General features: G+C 44.6%; 2 protein-coding genes across 2 annotated transcripts; one reads left to right on the plus strand and one right to left on the minus strand.

Annotated features, from left to right (window-relative positions):
• The first annotated feature begins 139 nt into the window (after positions 1–139).
• On the plus strand, positions 140–1623 carry LOC109158105 (BAG family molecular chaperone regulator 2-like). Its single transcript, XM_019305925.1, has 2 exons — positions 140–490; positions 1084–1623. The coding sequence occupies exons 1-2, from the start codon at positions 250–252 to the stop codon at positions 1323–1325; spliced, it is 483 nt and encodes a 160-aa protein (XP_019161470.1). The 5' UTR covers positions 140–249; the 3' UTR covers positions 1326–1623.
• Positions 1624–10541: 8918 nt separating this feature from the next.
• On the minus strand, positions 10542–12705 carry LOC109158088 (leucine zipper putative tumor suppressor 2-like). Its single transcript, XM_019305908.1, has 3 exons — positions 12331–12705; positions 10983–11114; positions 10542–10940 (listed from the first exon to the last, which is right to left on the minus strand). The coding sequence occupies exons 1-3, from the start codon at positions 12703–12705 to the stop codon at positions 10542–10544; spliced, it is 906 nt and encodes a 301-aa protein (XP_019161453.1).
• Positions 12706–21192: the final 8487 nt, after the last annotated feature.

The following is a 21192-nucleotide window of genomic DNA, read 5'->3' on the forward strand; positions in this document are numbered from 1 at the left end:
AAACATAATTTAATTAAACTAATTATCCCCTTCGGTTTATTTATTGGAAAGAAAACAGATCATAGACTAGTATTTTATTGTTTCTTAGTATTGGTAGCTGTTTTGTCCTTATCCATGACCTCAACTTTATATAAGCAGCTAATAAGTGCACCACCTTCCACCAAAAGTAGTTTTCAGGAAGAGATCAGAAAGAAAAATTGGAATTTGAAGGAAAGATATCGAATAGCTATCAATTCAATTGTATTGAAGATGATGAAACTAAGGTCAAAGAAGTTCTCCAGAACCAACTCATCAAAGTCAGCAGCAAGTGGCAGCGCCGCCGCAGCCAACGCCACCGTGAGCGGCGGTGAAATCAAATGGGAACTTCGCCCCGGCGGCATGCTTGTCCAAAAGAGAGAATGTGTAGATAAAGCTGAAGAGATTATCACGCTCAGAGTCTCAACCGTCTCGCAATGCCATAATATCTCCATCCAATCCACCTCAACTTTTGGTAAGCCTCCATCCATATTTTCAATTATTCCTCCTCAAGCCCGCATGGGTAGCTCAACTGGTCATAGAGGTGAAAGTTTGGAAGAATGACCAGGGATCGAGTCTCATCAGCGATTGTGTGGGAGCAACCTCTCAAAGTGAGGGGGTTCCTTGTTTTTACACTACTTTCGCTATCAGTGTGTATAAGGAATCGAATCTGTCATAAGCATATAATTCCACAGGGTTCCTTGTTTTTACACTACTTTCGCTATCAGTGTGTATAAGGAATCGAATCTGTCATAAGCATATAATTCAGGAATATTCCGTCCACTTTAAACATTGTCATAAGCATATAATTCCACACTAGTGTAGGTGTGTACCAGGAATATTCCGTCCACTTTAAACATTTAATTCTCACAATGACAGTGTACAAAAAATCTGTTCACTTTAAGCATAATTCCCACATTGCTTTTGTCGGAGTTTCAAATCTTGATCTTTCTTCTAAATACTCTTTACTAAACCAATGAGTTAAGTTTATACTCCTTTGAAAAAAGGGTTTTAGTAATTTGTTTGGTAGTCTAATGAATTGAAGTTGTGACTTTTGTAATATTTCAGGAGAGCTGAAGATGATGTTGTCGTTGGTGACCGGTTTAGAACCAAAGGAACAAAGAGTTCTGTACAAAGGGAAAGAAAGGGAAGATTATGAACACTTGCACATGGTGGGTTTGAGCAATAAGGACAAGGTTCTACTACTAGAAGATCCGGCCATCAAAGAGCAGAAACTTCGTGGCTTAGCCGCCGGCGGCCGGCGACCAGCTCCGGTGGTCGGATCTCCTTTCCGCACCATTACTGTATAAAATTTAAATATATATATATATATGTTAATGCGCCTTAATATCATATAATTTGTTTTTTTCGATCTCCACCCAACTAACACTTGATTCATTATATATGATGATCACCAACTTTGGGTTACATAAATTAGTGTAGGAACATGGGAGTTTTTAATTAATTTGTCACCTACATACCCTGTTGGTTGGGGGTGCAGTGCCAGCTGTACGTAGGATTACTAAATCGTGTAACGTGATGCGTTTCCACGTCATTTGTATTAGTTTTAATACAAAGTTTATACATAAAAGAATTATTTGTTTTACTTTTATTTTATTAATTAATGATCAATGGATAATTGTTATATATTGTTGTTGTTATTTGTCTATCATTTTGATCACTATTTTTGGTGTTCGTGCACACAAGAAATTTGTTTACTTTGAACAAAATCTCCACACTGTCGTTGCTGAGGTTTGAATCTTGGTGTCTTCTACCAAATATTGTCTGCTTACTGAATCATTGAGTTAAACTCGTGCGGGCTTGGTGGTTGGAACTTAAAAAGTTGATTGGTACATCAAAGGTTGGTTGGTATTTCCGGGCAAGCTTGAGGAATGGTAAGAAAATTCAAACCAGCAGACTGGATTGTGATTTCTGGCTGGGTGGAAATGATGAGGGGATGACGGGAAGCATTTATATATGTAGGGGATTGTAGGCAATCAAGAGGGCAGTTACTCGTTAAGTCTGCATTTGTGGGCAAGATACTAGGGAGATGATGACTTTCTTGGTTTAATTCCTTTGCTTTTTAAGATTAGCTAGACAATCATATTAATTTTGGTAAGCAATAAATCCCTAATTAAGGGGTGATTAACCGATATGATTTGTAGCCATGATTGTAGGGATTTCGTTTCCTTATTTGGCTGGGTGTTGTATGTATAATTGTATAAATACTATAAATAAGGGCGTGTTACGACTTACGAGTTCGCATCCTTTGAATTCTAAAAGTAATTAATAACCAGTGACCTCGGGCGGACCGAGTATCTAGAAGGAGGTCAATTATGGTAACTCAACATGAATCATAAATGTTAGATCTTTGCTCACTGCGCCTAAGGAGCCCCCCATTGCCGCTGGTGAGACTTGATCTGGTCATTCTTTCTGACTTTCACCTCTATGATCAGTTGAGCTGTTCATGCGGACTTTTCCTTTGCATTATTGAATGTCTAACAGGTTGTGTCAGCCAATCATTGACCGTCCAAAGGTTGTAAAACAAATATTGGTGTCATTTGCAGGATCGAAACATTGGTGTGTGCATGATTTACCTTTGCTGTGATTCTAGAAGCGAGGTCCTGTAGGCTTTTAATTCAACCACTACTACAAAATTGAGCATATAAATATTACTTTTCACTACACCTCTTTAATAAAGGTGTAGTGGAAAGAAAAAACAAAGGATGGTAATACCGTAAATAAATACACAACTGATGACAATACCAGTCAATATATATATATATATATATATATATATATATATATATATATATATATATATATATATATATATATAGGGAAGGGATCAGGTGCATTTGTTGCTTCCCGTGCAGTTGTGCGGTGGATTAATGTGTGTGAGGTTTATACTTAATGTGTGTGAGTGTTGTGCTTAATGTGCCTGAGATTTGTACCTAATGTGCGTAATGTTAATATGCGTGAGTTTTGTACTTAATGTGCCTGAGTATTGTGCTTAATATGCGTGAGATTTGTGCTTAATGTGCGTGAGTAGTTCAGAATTAAGAGCTCAGAAGGAAGCAGAACAGAAAATTCACGCACATTAACGCCCAAGCTTCTTGTTACTTCTTCCTTCAATTTGGTCATGGATTCTGGATTATCAGCTACCTTCGGTGCAGTTGAATGTTTATATAGATGACGCACGCACAGCAAAATTTGCACACTAGCTAAGTGTGGATTTCTGTTGTATTATTCCCATAATTCTTAACCACCATAGCCCGCCTCCGCATCATCATCATCAGGGAGGGGGCAATGGCTACTGGGGATGGGGGAAAAGCTGACATCCATATTTTCTGCTGCATTTTACACATTCACGCACATTAAGTACAAATCTCAGGCACATTAAGCACAACACTCACGCACATTGAGTACAAATCTCACGCACATTAATCAACCGCACGGGAACCTTTCACTATATATATGGTAGGGAATATCCCGACCGACATAGCTTCACCACGACCGAGGAGCCTTTGTCTCTTTCTCCTTGTCTTTGCAGGTAACAGGTCGGGCTCCACGAGAAGAACCCGGTCGTAGACCGACCGGAGTTGCCCGAGCGACGGTGTCGACCACCGAGCGGTAGCCCTTTGGCGAAAGAGCTGACGAAGGACACGTGGCGGCTCTTTACATCGACAGGCAGGGCACCCGGGAGGATGACACGTGGTGGCTACGTGGAGGACATGCCGAACGGCTGGAATCCTGTCCCCGGCATAGCGGCTATAAATACCCACAGTAGCTACAGTGTAAGGGACCTTTTTGACGATCGATAGGTTGTTGTTAGAGAATCCCGACCGCACTCAGTCGGTACTCAGAACAACCAAGTAGATTGTACTTAGGGCCTTTACCGTGATCAATAAAGATTTTACTTGCTTTAATTGGTCTCGTGTTATTCTATATTGCTTACATATAATTAGCAGTATCATTTTGGCGCCGTCTGTGGGGACCCGTGCAAGAAACCAACGTCTTGACGAGCACCCGATCACCATACAAACATGTATCCGTGGGCACACAACAACTTCGCCGACGACCAGGCGGATGCGGCGAGCTCCTCTGACCACTATGCTACCCAACAGCAGGGTCAGACGATGGACCTCAACCTCAACCTCTCACCACCGCATCCGTCAAATACATACCCGGCCGCCCAGCAACCGGTGAATTACATACAGCCGGGATACCCGACACCCGGTCTGCCGTACCAGCAGCCGCCGATGATGTATCCCGCCCAGTATCCGTACCCGGTCCCACCTCCACCGTATGGGTACTGGCCAGGCCAACCAATGTGCTACGCTCCCCCGGTTGGTTATCCACCATATACGCCAGCTTATACAGCTCCAGCCGCCGCCCCTCCAGTACCACCGACCGCACAAGTAGAGCCGCAGCGTCAGTCCACTTCCCAGGCTCGACGCTCGGCTCATTCGCGGTTGGGGTCGGGGGGTGCTGATGCGATGGAGGCACCAGCTCAGGCCGTTCAAGCGGAGGACCCTGAAGAGGTTGCCCGAGCGGTAGCTTTCGATCGTCTCCGACCAGAGATGCGCCAGCGTTTGGGACCCCAGGACCCGAATCGCGGGCAAGAGGACGTACAAATGCAGGAAGCTAGCCACGAGGCTTCATCCGGGTATAGCGGGTCGAGATCTCACCGACGACGACGCGCTCGGGATACAGCCCAAGCCGCCGAGCTCAACGAAACCCGAGGATTGCTCTACAACCTCCAGGCTGAAGTTGCGCAGCTCAGGAGTGCGTATCCCACAGCACCCCCGGCCGACCGATCGACCCTGCACCAGACGCCTTTCACAGCAGCGGTAATGGCTCAGCCTTACCCGCTCGACTTAAAGGTCTCGGGAGAGAAGAGTTACGACGGTCGGACAGATCCTGAGGCCCACGTGAATGATTTTTTCAGCAACATGATGCTGAAGGGCGTTTCGGACGCCGTGATGTGCAGAGCCTTTTACTCGACCCTCACCGGTCGGGCAGCAGAGTGGTTCCGTACCCTGCCCCCGGGGTCGATCGATAAATTTGAGACCCTGGCGATCAAATTCGTGAGGAAGTTCATCACTTCCAAAGTGGTGAGGAAGTCCTACATGTATCTCGAGAAGGCCAAGCAATTAGAAGGGGAAAGCTTGACCGATTTCCTCATCAAGTGGAAAGCGGCGGTCGGGGAGGTCGAGCCTATGGACGATGCGACCGCTACTCACATGCTTCACATCTCCCTCCGGGCGGGGTATCTATACCAGGATTTTATCCTCCACCCCCCGACCACCTATGAGGAGGCCCTACGAAGGGTCGCTGATTATGCCAACGCAGGTGAGGCGAATGCCGTCAAGCGCTCGCAGGAGGTCGGGTCGTCGTCCCGTAAACCGGCCGGCCGGGCGGAACATCGATCGGGAGATGACAACCCCCGACCCCGCACCAGGCATGGCGAGTTTACGGCCTTGAACCGATCCGCAGCGGAGGCCATGCAATATGCCCAGTCCTGCAATCTCATCAAACTTCCCCATCCCGATCGAGACGGCCCTGACAAGAGTAAGCATTGTGCTTACCATCGATGCGCCGGGCATGACACCGAGGAGTGTACCCACTTGCGCCAATTATTGGAAGATTTGCTCAATTTGGGAAAATTGGACAAGTGTGTGGGGAAGAGAGAGGAAAACAAGAGGAACACCGATCGGAGAGACCATAGGCGTTCTCATCATCGCTCCGATCGGTCGGGTCAGGACCGAAGAGACGATCGAAGGGACGATCGTCGTGATGACCGACGGGACCCTGACCCTCCATCCGGTAGCCGCCCGTCCGGAAAGCCTACCATCCACGTCATTTTTGGTGGGCTGGAAGATGCTTCCCGACTGCGGACTAATTGCTCGGTCGCAGTAGTGGATTCCCGGGAGACCGGGAAGAGGCAGAAGATGGAGCCCATAACCTTCACCCTCGAGGACCAACCTACCAGCAGTGATCACGGCATGGAGGCGCTCGTGGTCACGATTGACGTTAAGGGGACGGATGTCCAGAGGGTTATGGTTGACACGGGCAGTAGTGTGAACGTCCTATACTGGGACGTGTTTGAGAAGCTTGGCCTTGACAGGAAGGAGCTGACTCCGGTCGGTGTACCACTGTCGGGATTTACCGGGGTTCTTATCTACCCCGAGCGAAAAATAACGCTCCCGGTCGAGATCGGCACGCCTCCAAAGTCGATCCAAACGGAGCTGGAATTTGTTGTGGTCAACCTCCATTGCGTCCACAACATTATCTTGGGCCGACCCGCCATTATGAAGATCGGTGGGATAATTTCTATGCCCCACCTGTGCATGAAATTCCCCACCCCTAGCGGGGTCGGCGTGGTCCGTGGCGATGTCCAATCCGCCCGGAAGTGTTACACCCGAGCGGTCAATAGACGTGACTCCGGTCCGTCTTCCCGGGTGAACACCATAGCCAAAGAGGAGGCTAACGAACGGAAGGAGCAGCCTGAGCCTTCCGAAGAAATTGAAGAAGTTCCCCTGTCCGAGGACCGCCCGGACAGAAAGATAAAGATTGGACGAGCCCTCACCCCCGAGATCCGAGCGGAAGTTCTGGCCGTGCTCCGGGAGTATGCAGATATCTTTGCATGGGGGCCTGAAGACATGCCCGGGATCGATCGGTCGGTCATTTGTCACAAATTGGCCGTCGATCCCGCAGCTAAGCCGGTCGTGCAAAAGACACGACACCTTTCCTCCGATCGCCGCGAGTTTGTAAGAGAGGAAGTCAAAAAGATGGCGGCGATCGACCATATCCGTCCGGTGGTCTATCCTGAGTGGGTGACAAATATTGTTCTTGTTCCTAAGCCCCCAGCATGGAGGATGTGCATCGACTTTACGGACCTCAACAATGCCTGTCCGCTCGACCCGTATCCTCTACCGAGCATTCATCAGATGGTCGACGAGACGGCTGGGGCCGAGTTAATGAGCTTCATGGATGCCTTTAAGGGATACCATCAGATCATGATGCACCATGAAGACGAGAGCAAGACAGCCTTCGTGACCCCGGATGGGCTGTATTGTTACCGAGTGATGCCGTTCGGCCTCCGAAACGCAGGAGCGACCTACCAAAGGATGGTCAACATGCTCTTTGCTGATCTACTGGGCCGAACGATGGAGGCTTACATCGATGATATGCTGGTCAAGAGTCGGGACCGGTCCGACCACACTCGGGACCTCCGGGAGTGCTTCCAGATCATGAGGAAGTACCAGTTGCGGCTGAACCCGACCAAGTGCACATTCGCGGTTCAGACCGGCAAGTTCCTCGGCTATATGATGACCAAGAGAGGAATCGAGCCCAACCCGGCCAAAGTAAAAGCGATTCTGGACATGTAGCCACCTTCCACCGTTCGGGAAGTCCAGCAATTGACCGGTCGGCTGGCAGCCCTCAGCCGGTTCCTCTCCAAGCTAGCCGAGCGCGCTTTACCTTTCTTCAAGGTATTGCGAAAAGTTAATGGATTCGTCTGGGACGAAGAATGTCGAGCGGCTTTTGATGAGCTGAAGGAATACCTCATGTCACCGATCGTGCTCTCAAAGCCTGAGCTCGGGGAAGAGCTAGACGTGTACCTCGCCGTGTCCGATCGCGCAGTAAGCGCAGTGTTGTGCCGAACCGATCCGGAAGGGGTCCAGCGACCGGTGTACTATGTAAGCCACGCGCTACATGGTCCCGAGCTCCGGTACTCCCGGCTAGAGAAGGTCGTCTATGCCTTATACATTGCTGCAAAGAAGTTGGCCCCCTACTTCCAAGGTCGAGCAATTCGCGTGTTGACCGATCAGCCGATCGGGCCAGTCCTCCGAACTGCTTCATCATCAGGTCGCCTAGTCAAATGGGCGTTAATGTTGATCCAGTACGCGATCGAATACCGACCAAGACCCGCTATTAAAGGTCAAGCTCTTGCGGATTTCTTGGTTGAGTGCACCGCCCGGGATACCCGGCCTCCTGAGGTTGCGGATCCCGAGGCGGAGTGGTGGTCGCTGGCTACAGATGGGTCGAGTAGCAAAAAAGGGGCCGGAGGAGGAGTGGTGGTCACGAGCCCGGAAGGATTCAAGATCTATTTTGCTCTTATGTACCAGTTCCACCCGACCAACAACGAAGCCGAGTACGAAGCATTCGTTAATGGCTTGCAATGCGCTCGGGACTTGGGGGCTGAATACATCCGAGCCCAAACAGAGTCTGCGCTCGTGGTCGGGCAAGTCCTCGGGGACTATGAAGTCAATGGTGAGCGTTTGCAATTGTACCGAGACCTTGCCATGGAAAAGCTCGCTCAGTTCCGGGGGTATACCGTCCGACACATACCCCGGTTGGATAACGCCGATGCGGATATCTTATCCAAACTGGCCCAAGACGCCCCGGAACACATGTCGAGGATAGCTCGGATCTTGGTGATCCCAAGACACAGTATTCACCGTCTGCCGGTCAATCCCATCCAACCGGTAGATGACAGTTGGATCACCGATCTGAAGGAGTATCTCGAGCACGATCGCCTCCCCGACGACCCGCAGCGTGCTCGGAAGGCCAAGCTAAGAGCCCCAAGGTTCCAAGTCTTGGACGGTCGCCTGTATAGGCGATCGTATGGAGGCCCCCTCATGCGTTGCTTGACCGCATTTGAGGCTGAGTTGGTCATGAAGGAGCTACACTCGGGAATTTGCTCTTCACATCAAGGAGGTCGATCCCTGGCCCGTTGTATCATGTTGATCGGGTACTATTGGCCGTCCCTCCAGCTAGACTGTGAAAAGTTGGCTCGGGAATGTGAGACGTGCCAACTGTACGCCCGGATGCCTGGACGACCGGCAACGTTCTACCAGCCAGTCACGACCGCAATCCCTTTCGCTAGGTGGGGGGTAGACATCTTGGGCCCCTTCCCTCAGCTCTCCGGTCGGAGAAAGTTCGTGATCGTCGCCATAGATTACTTCTCCTAGTGGATAGAAGCCGAGCCCTTAGCCACGATCACATCTCAGCAGTGTGCTCGCTTCCTTTGGCGCAATGTCATTTCCCGTTTTGGCGTACCCGTGCATCTCATTAGCGACAACGGCCGCCAATTCGTAAGCCAATACTTCCAGAATTTCTTGGCCACGATCGGGACGACTCACGTCCGGTCGTCGGTCGCTTACCCACAGGGAAATGGACAAGTGGAGAATGCTAACCGGACGATATTGGAAGGTCTGAAAAAGAAGTTACACTCGGCCGGTCGTAGTTGGGCCGATGAGTTGCCATATGTCTTATGGACTTATCGGACGACCCCGAGGGAAGCTACTTTGGAGACCCCTTTCGCCTTGGTTTATGGAGCGGAAGCCCGACTCCCGATCGAGGCTTGGATCCCAACCGATCGAGAAAGAACCTACAACGCCGAGGAAAATGAACATGCCATGGCAGTGGATCTCGATGGGGTCGAAGAAAAAAGAGAGCTAGCTGCTCGACGCATGGCCGAATATCACAAGCGCGTCAAGAGTTCTAAAGATGTTCGGGTCAACCCTCGTTACTTTCAGGTCGGAGACTACGTTCTACGACGAAGGGAGGCCAGTCAACCTCTAGAGGGCGGAAAGTTAGCTCAGAACTGGGAAGGGCCGTACATCATCAACGCTGTCATACGGCCGGGTACATACCGACTAGAGACAACGACTGGTCGGCTACTCGAGGGGACTTGGAATTCCGAGCACCTCATTCTTTTTAGGCATTAGCCTATTTTTTGTACTTCCTAGACGAAGTGGGGGCTTGACCTGCGAGTTAGCCCCGGTCGTCATTTCTATGTAAATTTATGGTTGTAAAATTAATTCAACCGCCTGCGAGCGGGAAAGTTTAATGTATATACGATCGATGATTAATTTATCTTCAAGCTACACCGACCGGGCGAATCTATTGACCGGTCAGATGCGCTCCACATCGGCGGACATTCGAGTCCCGCCATTGATCGGGGAAGCCAGGAGCTGTCAGCATTATCCCCCGATCCGTCCAACTTCTGTCCACTATTGCACCCACTCGTGCCTCGAGCGCACAATAGTGTGGGGGCTGGGATAAGGAAGTATTCGCAGGCCCGTCGCTCGGTTACATCCCGACCGTAGAGGCTTGCTTTCAAAAGGAAGTATTCGCAGGCCCGTCGCTCGGTTACATCCCGACCGTAGAGGCTTGCTTTCAAAATTTTTTCGACAAAGGCCCGGGGATCGGGTACACCCGATCGGTTGGCCAGATTCGACGTCGAAATATCAAACGCATGACCAGGCCATAAGGTCGTAAGGTCGGGCGTCGAGTGGGTCGAAGCAGTGCAAGATCGGGCCACAAGGCCGCGAGGTCGAGCATTAAGGATCAGCATTTACGCGATTAAAGATAAAAGTGCGAAAAGAAAGAACGAATAACGCGAGTTAGAGCAAAAACAAATTTTATTAACAAACAAAAAGTTGCCCGGTACAATTCGGGACCGGGCTCCCGATCAAGGGTCCTTTACAAAAAGAAGAAGAAGAAAGGAGCCTATTTTACTTCTTCATCTCCCGAGCTCCGGCAGCCGGTTCCTTTCCGCTCGGGGTGGCCGCCGTTGATGCCCCGGCTTCAGACGCCTTGGCTTTTGGGGCGAAGGGAGAGGGACCGGGATCGGCTAGGTCCGGGGGCAATGCCGAGAGGACCAGCTGAAGGTCTTCCCCGTCTAGAGCCTGCTCCAACCGGGAACGGACTCGTTCAAGCATCTTCCGCTTCCCGGCCGTAAAGCCCCAGCGACCGAAAGAGACGATCAGCTCTTCCCCGATCTCTGTTCCCCGGGCTGCGGTGAGGAAGGCCGAGCCCAACTCCCTGTCTTTGAAGGCTGCCCGCGCCAGCTCGCTCGGATTCTCGAGCTGAGCCTTCAGCTCCTTGGCTTCTCCGATCGCCCGGCTGGCGACCTTCTCGGCAAGAACCCGCTCCTCGTCGCCCTTCTTCAGGGCCTTTTGGGTCTTCTCCAACTCGGCTTGGAGGTCCTTGATCTCCTTCAAGCGATGGGCGGCCGTCTTCTTGTGGTGATCAGCTTCCTCGGCCAGCATGGCTCGACCTTGTAAGAGCTGGGCGGCCCGGGATATCTGCAAAACAAAAGACGTTCGGGATCAGCCCGAACGAAAGCACTTGAGCAAAAAAGCTGTTAATTGAGAAAAGTTTACCTCGGCCAGGTCGTGGCCGATCCGCTCGGCCACTTGGGTCGGGGTCATCTTCCCCAAATCCTCCTTGGCCGGCGCGGCGTTGCCGATCCGGGCCAGCATGGACGCCGAGTCCCTTTCTCGCCCGACCGAAGGGCTCGGGCTGCGCTGCTCACGGCGGCGCTTCAGGCTGCCCACCTCGGTCGCGCCCTGGTCGGCGACCTTCTCCTTTCCCCGGGCGACCTCTACCCGGGTGACCAGGACGTCAGGCTGCTCGACGACGAAGCCCTCGCCCGTCGTCACCGTCGAGGCGCTCAGTGGTCGGGCCAAGGGGATCTCCTTCTCCCCGGCCGGCTTCGCCTTGGCCTTCTTCTTGCCGCCAAGGGAGATCTTGGCGGGCGGGGAAAGGGGGGCCTCTTCATCACCAAAGTCCGCCATAGCTGCAAAACAAAGAAGATCGTTAGTGTGGTCGAGGCATAAAAATGAGTCGGGGGGGGGCGGGGGGTTTAGCTCGAGTTAAACCTTTCTTCGTTCGCCTCGCAGGTTTGGCGACCGTCACGCCCATCGGCACGGGCAGATACTTCTCCGGCAGCTCGTAGGTGGGGGGCGGGAGTTGAGCCGCCTCGAGGCTTTCAGCCGTCCGGAAGATTGTGTATTCGTGCACCTCGCTCGAAATCCGGCTGACCGTGTCCCTCAGCGCTTGCGTCTCGACCGGCACCACTTGTTTCCGAAAGTGGGTGCTCCAAGCGCGATCAACCGGGAGGATCCAAGGGTCGTATTTGAGGGAGAAGATCCTATTCTTCCACCCCCTATTGTTCCCGGGCAGTCCTTTGATCGCGCACATATCGGCCCGGGACTGCAACATCAGGAACCCGCCTCCATAGTTGCCCGGGAGGACTTTGACCTGGTAGATGAAGTTGAACAGCTCCATCGTGCAGGCGGCTTCGTGCCGAGCGCATATCTGCGGGAAGCAGGCGATGATCCGGTGCGCATTAGGGCAGATCTGGGCCGGGACGACCCGGTAGTAGGCCAAGAAGGCATTCAGGAGGGGGGTGAAGGGAATGGCGATCGGGGCCATCAGGGAGTCGTAGTGCATCCCGATCCATTTGCCCCGATGCCGATCGATGACGTTCCCCAGCTGCCGGCTCGTGTCAAATTCTACCCGACCCATGAGCCTTTCGGCAATCCTAGCCGCCTCGCCCTTGGTGAGCTGGCTCATTTGCTGTTCGACGTTCTCGCTGTTCAAGAACTCGAACTCCGCGACAGCTGGGGCGGCTGGCCCGGCCGTGTCCTCTTCGGTCGGCTCGGGAGCCGGACTGGGGTGGTCCCCAACCACCCGAGTGGGCGTTTCCCTAACGCCTTCGGTCGGGGATCCTTGTCTCCCCGACGTGGTTCCTTCTTCTTCTTCCTCGTCGAAGCTCCCCGATCCGCTTGAGCCGGAGCTCGACGACCCGGATGAGCTGGACGACGTGTCTTGTGCGGCGGCCCGCTCGGGAGAAGGACCCGGTCGGCTGGTAGCTTCGGGGGAGTAGGACATGATGTCCACCTCCTCGTCGCTGAGGTGCTCGACCTCCTCGTCGTAATCCGCGATCGATGCGTTTTGGCTATCCGAGTCCGACATAGTTCTACCTAAAGGTCGGTCGGGAGTTAGTATAGGGTTCGGGGAGTTAGCTCGAAGTTAGTGCTATCCTACTTCTACGCTAAGTGAAGAATAAAGAAAGAGTAAGGAACTAGGAGCTTACCGAGTGAAGAAACTTGGAAGAGGATCTGAAGTTTTGCTTTGCTTGATCGCCTTGCTGAGATGCTCTGCTCGGGATTCTTAGAGGATACCGACTGAAGCAAAAGAATGAGGAAAGTTCAAATGAGGGCCTCAAGGGCCTATTTATAGGAGGGCATTTAGGCGGGAAATGGGCCAACTTGCCTGACACGACCCGCGCTGAATCCGAGGCGACGGATGGGATCGCCGAGGCCGGCAGAGGCCGACACGTGGCGTAGGAGGGAATGACAGCTGGCAGGTCGGCTTGGTAGCTGACGGTTGGGCTTCTTCATCCCGTCCCGTTTTTTCCCGACTGATCAAAAAGGCCCGGGCTGGGGGGCTCTTGGTAGGGAATATCCCGACCGACATAGCTTCACCACGACCGAGGAGCCTTTGTCTCTTTCTCCTTGTCTTTGCAGGTAACAGGTCGGGCTCCACGAGAAGAACCCGGTCGTAGACCGACCGGAGTTGCCCGAGCGACGGTGTCGACCACCGAGCGGTAGCCCTTTGGCGAAAGAGCTGACGAAGGACACGTGGCGGCTCTTTACATCGACAGGCAGGGCACCCGGGAGGATGACACGTGGTGGCTACGTGGAGGACATGCCGAACGGCTGGAATCCTGTCCCCGACATAGCGGCTATAAATACCCACAGTAGCTACAGTGTAAGGGACCTTTTTGACGATCGATAGGTTGTTGTTAGAGAATCCCGACCGCACTCAGTCGGTACTCAGAACAACCAAGTAGATTGTACTTAGGGCCTTTACCGTGATCAATAAAGATTTTACTTGCTTTAATTGGTCTCGTGTTATTCTATATTGCTTACATATAATTAGCAGTATCAATATATATATATATATATATATATATATATATATATATATATATATATATATATATATATATATATATATTTATATTTATATATATATGAATGAGTTCTGGTGCGGAGATAACTTCTCGTGCGGTTAACACAAAACGACACACTTTAATTATTAAAATGATGCACCTTAAGTACACAAACCACGCACACGCACCTAAAGTTTTAAAATGGCACACCTTAAGCATACAAATCACGCACCTAAAGTTTTAAGCCGACGCACCTTAAGTTTCCACAATTGACGCACCTTAAGCACACAAACCACGCACCTAAAGCTTTAGATCGACGCACTTAATTAATTTTCCAACAATTGACGCACCTTAAGCCACACGGTACAAAAACCACGCACCTTAAGAAGGAAAATCACGCACCTTAAATTTGACCTAGATGCAAAATGATCAAATTGTCACCGCATTTTTTTTTAATCATTGTTAATCCTGAATGTTGATTTAGGCTAGATCAGCTCAGATTTAATTGCACAACCGGAAGACACCCCACTGAATTTTATATATATATATATATATATATGTGTGTGTGTGCGCGCGCGCGCCTAAATATTGGACACATTAACGGATCAACCTTATCATCCATAACTTTGCTTGGGCAGTGCGCGACGAACAACTTGAGAGGCAAATACTACCAAGTTGATATTTGAATCAATTAACTAAACTAACATTTCATGATTAATTTATGTTGTTAAGAGACAACAAACGAGAAGAAGAAAACAAGGAGAAGATTCCACCAAGAGTTCTTTTTCTGGTAGAAGCAACTAAGTAACCCCACATGTCCGCCACCATGTACCATATATCATGGCATTATATTCACTTTCAGCAGACATACATAATTGCCGAAATAAATTATCCTGACTTTGGGACGTTACGTTGCAGAAATCCTAAGACGCCATAATCCGTTGTCTGTTAAAGAAGCCTTAAAAGCAATGTCGGACCAGATTCATATATTCTTCTCAATGAAGCACGTACAATAATGGGATGTTAGACCAATATTATTATTATTATTATAATGTTAGTCCCATGCATGCATAATGGTGTTTGCGTATGTAGGTAAAGTGTGGATATGATGAGAGACAGGGTCCATGAGGCCACTGCACATTTTGTTTCTACATGATAAGATCAGAAGAATAATACATATATATACACACTCGTGTGTTACAATGAAAATAATATTTGAACATGCATGATACATGGAACTAAATTAATTAACTGAATCTGCAGTATGCCACAACACGATACATTGTTTTTCCTAAAGCCGCATATTATTGCGGGGATAGAATAGTAATTTATTGACTTTATTATAAGATAGTATCTGTTTTATACTTTCTGCTAGAGATGTGTCATCGATCTTGTGACCTTCCCTCAAGAATAGTGAGCTATAGATGTGTCATCTGAGCACGAGGTGTTTGGCTTGTTAAATAAATTTATTCTTATTGTGAATTGAGATATTTTTCGGCATGAATTATTGTATCATTTTGTTAGGTGATGTGATTGATATATATATATATATATATATATATATATATATATATATATATATATATATATATATATTAAATATATAATAGAGTGCGTAAAATAAAGAGCCTATAAGATCTCTATAACTTAAGTAATTGAATCCGATCTCCATCCACTTGAGCTACAATTAAGTTATTGTGTTCTATAACACTTCTTATGGACTAATTACCATATAGATGAACTCTTAGCCTTGTTAAAAACTTTGGTAGGAAAAACCATATGGGAAAATAACCATAGTGAAGGGGGAAGAGAGTGCATGCTCAAATCCTTAGTGCTTCATCATCAATGCTACCTTGCTAAAAACCTAATTAAGTTAGGAAAATTTCCATGGGAAATTAAAATCAATAGGGATGTAGATTATTAAGTTCATGGGGATGTGACTTTAAATTGGTTGGGTAAGCTAAGGGAGATGAGACTTGACTTTGATGATGTTAATTAACATGATTGAGTTCTGATTAGAAAGTGATTACCTAATCTACACTCAAGGGGATAATTAACCATACTTCACATTTGGGTAAAGGAAAGTATAGGATGTCAAGAGTAATGTGTTTGATGAAATGCTTTTTAGACACTCATGAGTTACACAATTATTTTGCTAGAAATATACAATTCAATACATGTATTATACACGTAAAACACAAAATATTAATCTAATATTGATAGCAGAAACATGTGATCGAGCATCTCTAGCCATAGTTGTAATCTCCGTTGCATTCCTTAAAAGAATGGTAAGAAATTGAGTTTTGTTTAGCTATCACTTAAATTAGTCTCCTAAGAAACTAGATATATAGTATAGTTGTGAGTCCGTAACAAGAACAGTAAGAGGACCTATGATAAAAATTAAAGCTAAAATAGATTATATATAATACAACTCATCAACCCTGTCATCATTATCGAGGGAGGCAATAACAATAATAATAGGTTTTTTTTTTTAATTAGAAAATCTGGAGAGAGGGCTCAAAATGGTGTACCTTAAGTGTTACAAAGACGCACTTTAAGTAGTACAAACACACAATTTATGTATAAAAATGACGCATATTAAGTGTTGGAAGGACGCACATTAAGTGTTGAAAGGACACACCTTAAACTATGAAAATACACACCTAAAGGTCTAGAACAACGCACCTTAAGTTTTAACAAAAAAAAACACCTTAAGTTCTCAAACTAATAAGTGACGCACCTTAAGAACAAAATCTACGCACCTTAAGTTCTCAACTGCATAAGTGATGCACCTTAAGCACAGAAACAACACACATTAAGAAGGAGGACGACACACTTTAAGCACAAAACATACGCACCTTAAACACAAAACTTGGCCTACACACCATAAGTTTGACCCATATGGAAAATGACTAAATTGCCACCGCATTTTTTAAATCATTGTTAATCCTGGACGTTGATTTAGACAAGATCAATGACTCTCATCTCACCACACCTTCACACCTGGGCGCCTAGTGAAGGAGTTTGGTTTCAAACCCCGGTTGGAAGAAGAGGAGTACTCCATGCTAATATGACATTGATGATTTATATCACAGGGTTAGGACTATGAGTTTTCACAACCCAAACACAACGGTGCAATTATTCACACACACATATATGTCAAATAAAAAAAAAAATCCTATATATATATGTCAAATAAAAAAATCAATCAATTGGTATCATATACGTAAATACAAAAATATTTAAAGATATATTTAGAAAAAAAAAATGTAGCTATCATTTGTTTTGTTCATTTAGTAAGAGTTCATACGTACGCCGCCCAATATATGATTTGTAATATAGTATTCACTGCAATCTGATGATCTGATCGACCAAATATTCCCAACAATGATACTGTCTAGAAAAGGATCGAACGAATAGTTTGATTTATTGAGAATCTTTCAAAACATTTTCCAGCAGGACCAATTAGGAAACCTTTTCAGCCATATGTATTGTCTACTGTTTGTTCATATCCTTATTAACATGATGAACCAATTCATTTTGATTATTAAGCTAATTAAACTCAATGATGAAAATAATCAAAAGCGGAGGTTTTTTTTTTTTTTTTTTTTCCAATGATTAATATTGTAAATGTTATATTTGTATATAGAAAAGGTGCATGTACTAATGTGTGGTATTACTCAAATATAACGAAAGGTTATGGCCTTGTTTGGTACAATAATTAGCTTATAGGTCAATTTTGGCTTTTTTGACAATTATTAGTTCTTTAATTTGGTAAAAATTAATATAAGTATTTGGTTAATTAGCTTTTTGTAAATTCAAAAAGCTACTCAAAGCAAAGTTTTCAATTAGCTTTTTGAAAAAAAAATAAAATTATACCAAACAGCTAACAGCTAATTTACCAAAAAATTTTCTACAATCAACTAATGTTATCAACTAGTTATACCCTCTACTTAACTCAATCAGCCAATCAGCTAACAGCTAACAGCCATTTACCAAACAGGCCTATGTGAATGTTTAGATGCAATAGAAAGCTCCTTGTACATATCTTAATTCTCAATAGAGACATATTTTAAAGGGAAAATTTGTAATTTATGTCCTTCACAAATATGTCAATTATCAATGTCACCTTGAATTATTAGTGGTGTAAATGTTTCCCCTCAATTTTCAAAATGTGACATATATATTAGTAAATTCAAACAATTTTCACCGCCACAACTTCTATTGTGCCAACGGCAAATTATACTACGGAGCATGAATAAATGTTCACTTTTAATAATAATAATAAAAAAAATCACTTTTGATTCATTGACTATTGTATATATATTAAATTTGGTGCTTGACTATCAATATTTGTTAATTTGTGAGTCTTGAATGCAGGTAAATTTCTAACTGGTTCCTACTTTATTTTTAATCAAATTGATTATATGTATTTAGTTCTGTATTAGAAACAAAATATATAATAAAAATATTGCAGGAAAAATAAATGAACCCGAATATGTTTACACCGTTCAGAGAATTTCTCCTAGGTTTGCGAAGTCACACAATGTGAAACTCAATTCCACTAGATGATCACAGATGATACACAGTTCAACAGATTTCCATACTATAGTTATAGCCTAATCTTTCACACAACTTCTTCACATTTCCTGGACCGATGAACGAGACTTCCACTCCTCTAAATAATATCAGATTACTTCAAACATATATACTGGATTGCCATCTAATAAACTAAAATAAACATGAATTAAATTTACAGACTTTGCATATTAAAACAGCAGGGAAAATTGCGTAAATAGCAGTTTTCTTTTTCTGTATATTTTCAGCTTCAACTTCTCTGGAGATTCACTCACTATTTAGACTTGTAACATAACTCTGAAACTTTGAAATATTGTTGCAGGAAGATCTATCTCCTTGAATCATGGAGAGACAATTAATCAAACCTTAACCTGAAAAATCTGATCACTAACAAATTCTTGTTTGAAAAAACTCCAACCACTTTTATAACTTCACATAATTAATCTGAGACTTCAGGCATAATTAATTATATCTAAAAACATAATAAGTCCCAATCAAAGTTATATCCCTCATTTATGTCCATGTTTTTAATGCTAATCATTTTGTACATTGTGCTTTTAGAGTTGTACTATATAATTTTTTGGACAAAAATACCCCTACCGTTATAACTTCCATTATCTTTTCCATTATTGTTACCATGCACATGCATCCATCATATATTTTCTTATATTCTTTAATGATAATAATATTTGTTGACATTATATAATGAATTATTATGATAAATAAATTCGATTTCATATAATTTTAATTAGTAAGGATTTGTTAGTTATTTAAAAAAATATATAAATATTGGGCATATGTTTTTGCGCATCGCGCATAGAAAAGACTAGTATATTAATGTAGACCAATACATACATACTAACTTAAATTATAAAATTAACTTGACAAATATATTGCTAATTAATATTCTACACAATTTATTTTTCACTTACAATAATTTTAAATTAGGGGTGTGTTTGGAAACCCGGAAAATGATTTCCAGAAATCATTTTCCGGGTTTCCAATGTTTGGAAAGAAGGAAAATTTGAAGTCAACTGAAAATGAGGTACTGGTCAATGGAAAATGAGCCTATTTTTAAGGAAAACAACTTCCCCTTTAAAAAAGGGAAAGTCATTTTCCGGATGTTGACTTCTTCATTTCTTCACTTCAAGAGCATTTGACTTTCTTAATAAATAATATTATTTGATTTTAAAAATAAATATTATTATTCATAATATTATTGTAAATTTTATATATTTTAAACAAAATAATTAATTATATAAAATGTTTAATTATACAATTCTACATCATTTTCAGAAACACCAAAAGACAGTTTTCCATTGTGCAGCCAAACACAGGAAAAGAAAATGACTCATTTTCCAGAAGTCATTTTCGCTCTCCAAACGGACCCTAGATGCATGATTATGTAATTTGTATCACATTTGATCCTTGACTATTAATATTTTCAAATTAGGTACATGACTATGTAATTTGTATCACATTTGATCATTGACTATTAATATTTTCAAATTAGGTGCATGATTATGTAATTTGTATCAAATTTGGTCATGCCATCCAATTTTCTGGCGAAGTTTCGGGTCAACTATTGCCAAAATTTCAATGAGAAAAATAATTTTTTTGGCAATAGTTAGCCAGAAATACCCTTTTAATTAGAGCATATTATTTTTCTTGTTGAAATTCAGGCAATAGTTAGTCGAAAAATTGAATGGTAGGACTAAATGTGATACAAATTACATTCATGCACCTAATTTGAAAATATTAGTAGTCAAGGACTAAATGTTATACAAATTATATAGTCATGCACCTAATTTGAAAATATTAATAGTCAAAGACCAAATTTGATACATGTACAATAGTCAAAGGACCAAAAGTGAAATTTTTATTTTTATTTTTTTGAAAACAAATTTTTTCTTTTTAATATACTAACTAGTATTTGCACTCGTGCGATGCACGGAATGTATTCGTTATAATATATGAATTATAATTTGTTTCATATTCGATAGTGCAAATTTTAACGTTGAAGGTTTGTATGAATGTTTCGGAATTGAATTAATTGGTCTCATTATCTTTATGTGTAGTAATTTAGCTATAGAAATTTTTGTAACAGAATATATACGTAATATGTAGAAATGTAACAATTTTGTTATATTTGTGCAAGAAGTATACATAATATAACTGTTTTGAATTAGACATTGTTGAAAACCTCTTTGTAGACGACATTAGTAGTACTAACAGAAGTTTGTCCATCCTCGTCTAGAGCTAAAACCTTAAGGCCATCAGGATGAGTGACTCGGGAAAAAGTCACGTACAATTGACCGTGATTAAAGATTGATTTTTTCAACAATAAGCCAACGTGAGTTAGTGTTTAACCCAGACTTTTGTTGATAGTCATTGCATATGCTAGCATCAACGGGAATTGTTTACGCTGGAACTTGAATGACAATCTCGTATCAGAAGGGGTGAGAGACATTTGTGGTATAAGAACTTTGTTTCCTTGCTGCGTTCCATTAACTATTCTTGTTTCGCCAATATGATCCGCCAATCTTGTAACGATGAGGCGCGTATCGTTGCAAAGACCAAGAGAGTGGTCTATGGTAGTATATCAAATAGTACACAAATGATGAATCTATCTACTTACTATGATAATTATGCCAATATCTTTCATCGAACCATAAATTACTTTGCAACCAGTCATTATATTATAGACCGCGGTGCATGTGCACCGCGGTAAAAAACGGTGCCGTTTCTTTAAGTAAAGAAACGGCCCGCCGTTAGAGTTAAAGGAGTCCGCTTGTTTGGTGTATTAAACACCAACTGACACTATAGTATATCTAAACCGACAC

Source organism: Ipomoea nil, unplaced genomic scaffold (genome assembly GCF_001879475.1).
Source record: "Ipomoea nil cultivar Tokyo-kokei standard unplaced genomic scaffold, Asagao_1.1 scaffold2805, whole genome shotgun sequence".
Taxonomy (NCBI): Eukaryota; Viridiplantae; Streptophyta; class Magnoliopsida; order Solanales; family Convolvulaceae; genus Ipomoea; species Ipomoea nil.

Coding starts and splice junctions, on each gene's coding strand:
- LOC109158105 (XM_019305925.1), top strand. CDS start 250: ATGATGAAACTAAGGTCAAAGAAGTTCTCCAGAACCAACTCATCAAAG. Junction 491..1,083: donor CCAATCCACCTCAACTTTTG/GTAAGCCTCCAT, acceptor GTAATATTTCAG/GAGAGCTGAAGATGATGTTG.
- LOC109158088 (XM_019305908.1), bottom strand. CDS start 12,705: ATGTCCTACTCCCCCGAAGCTACCAGCCGACCGGGTCCTTCTCCCGAG. Junction 11,115..12,330: donor CCGAAAGGCTCATGGGTCGG/GTAGAATTTGAC, acceptor TTTGTTTTGCAG/ATATCCCGGGCCGCCCAGCT. Junction 10,941..10,982: donor AGTTGGAGAAGACCCAAAAG/GCCCTGAAGAAG, acceptor CTTGCCGAGAAG/GTCGCCAGCCGGGCGATCGG.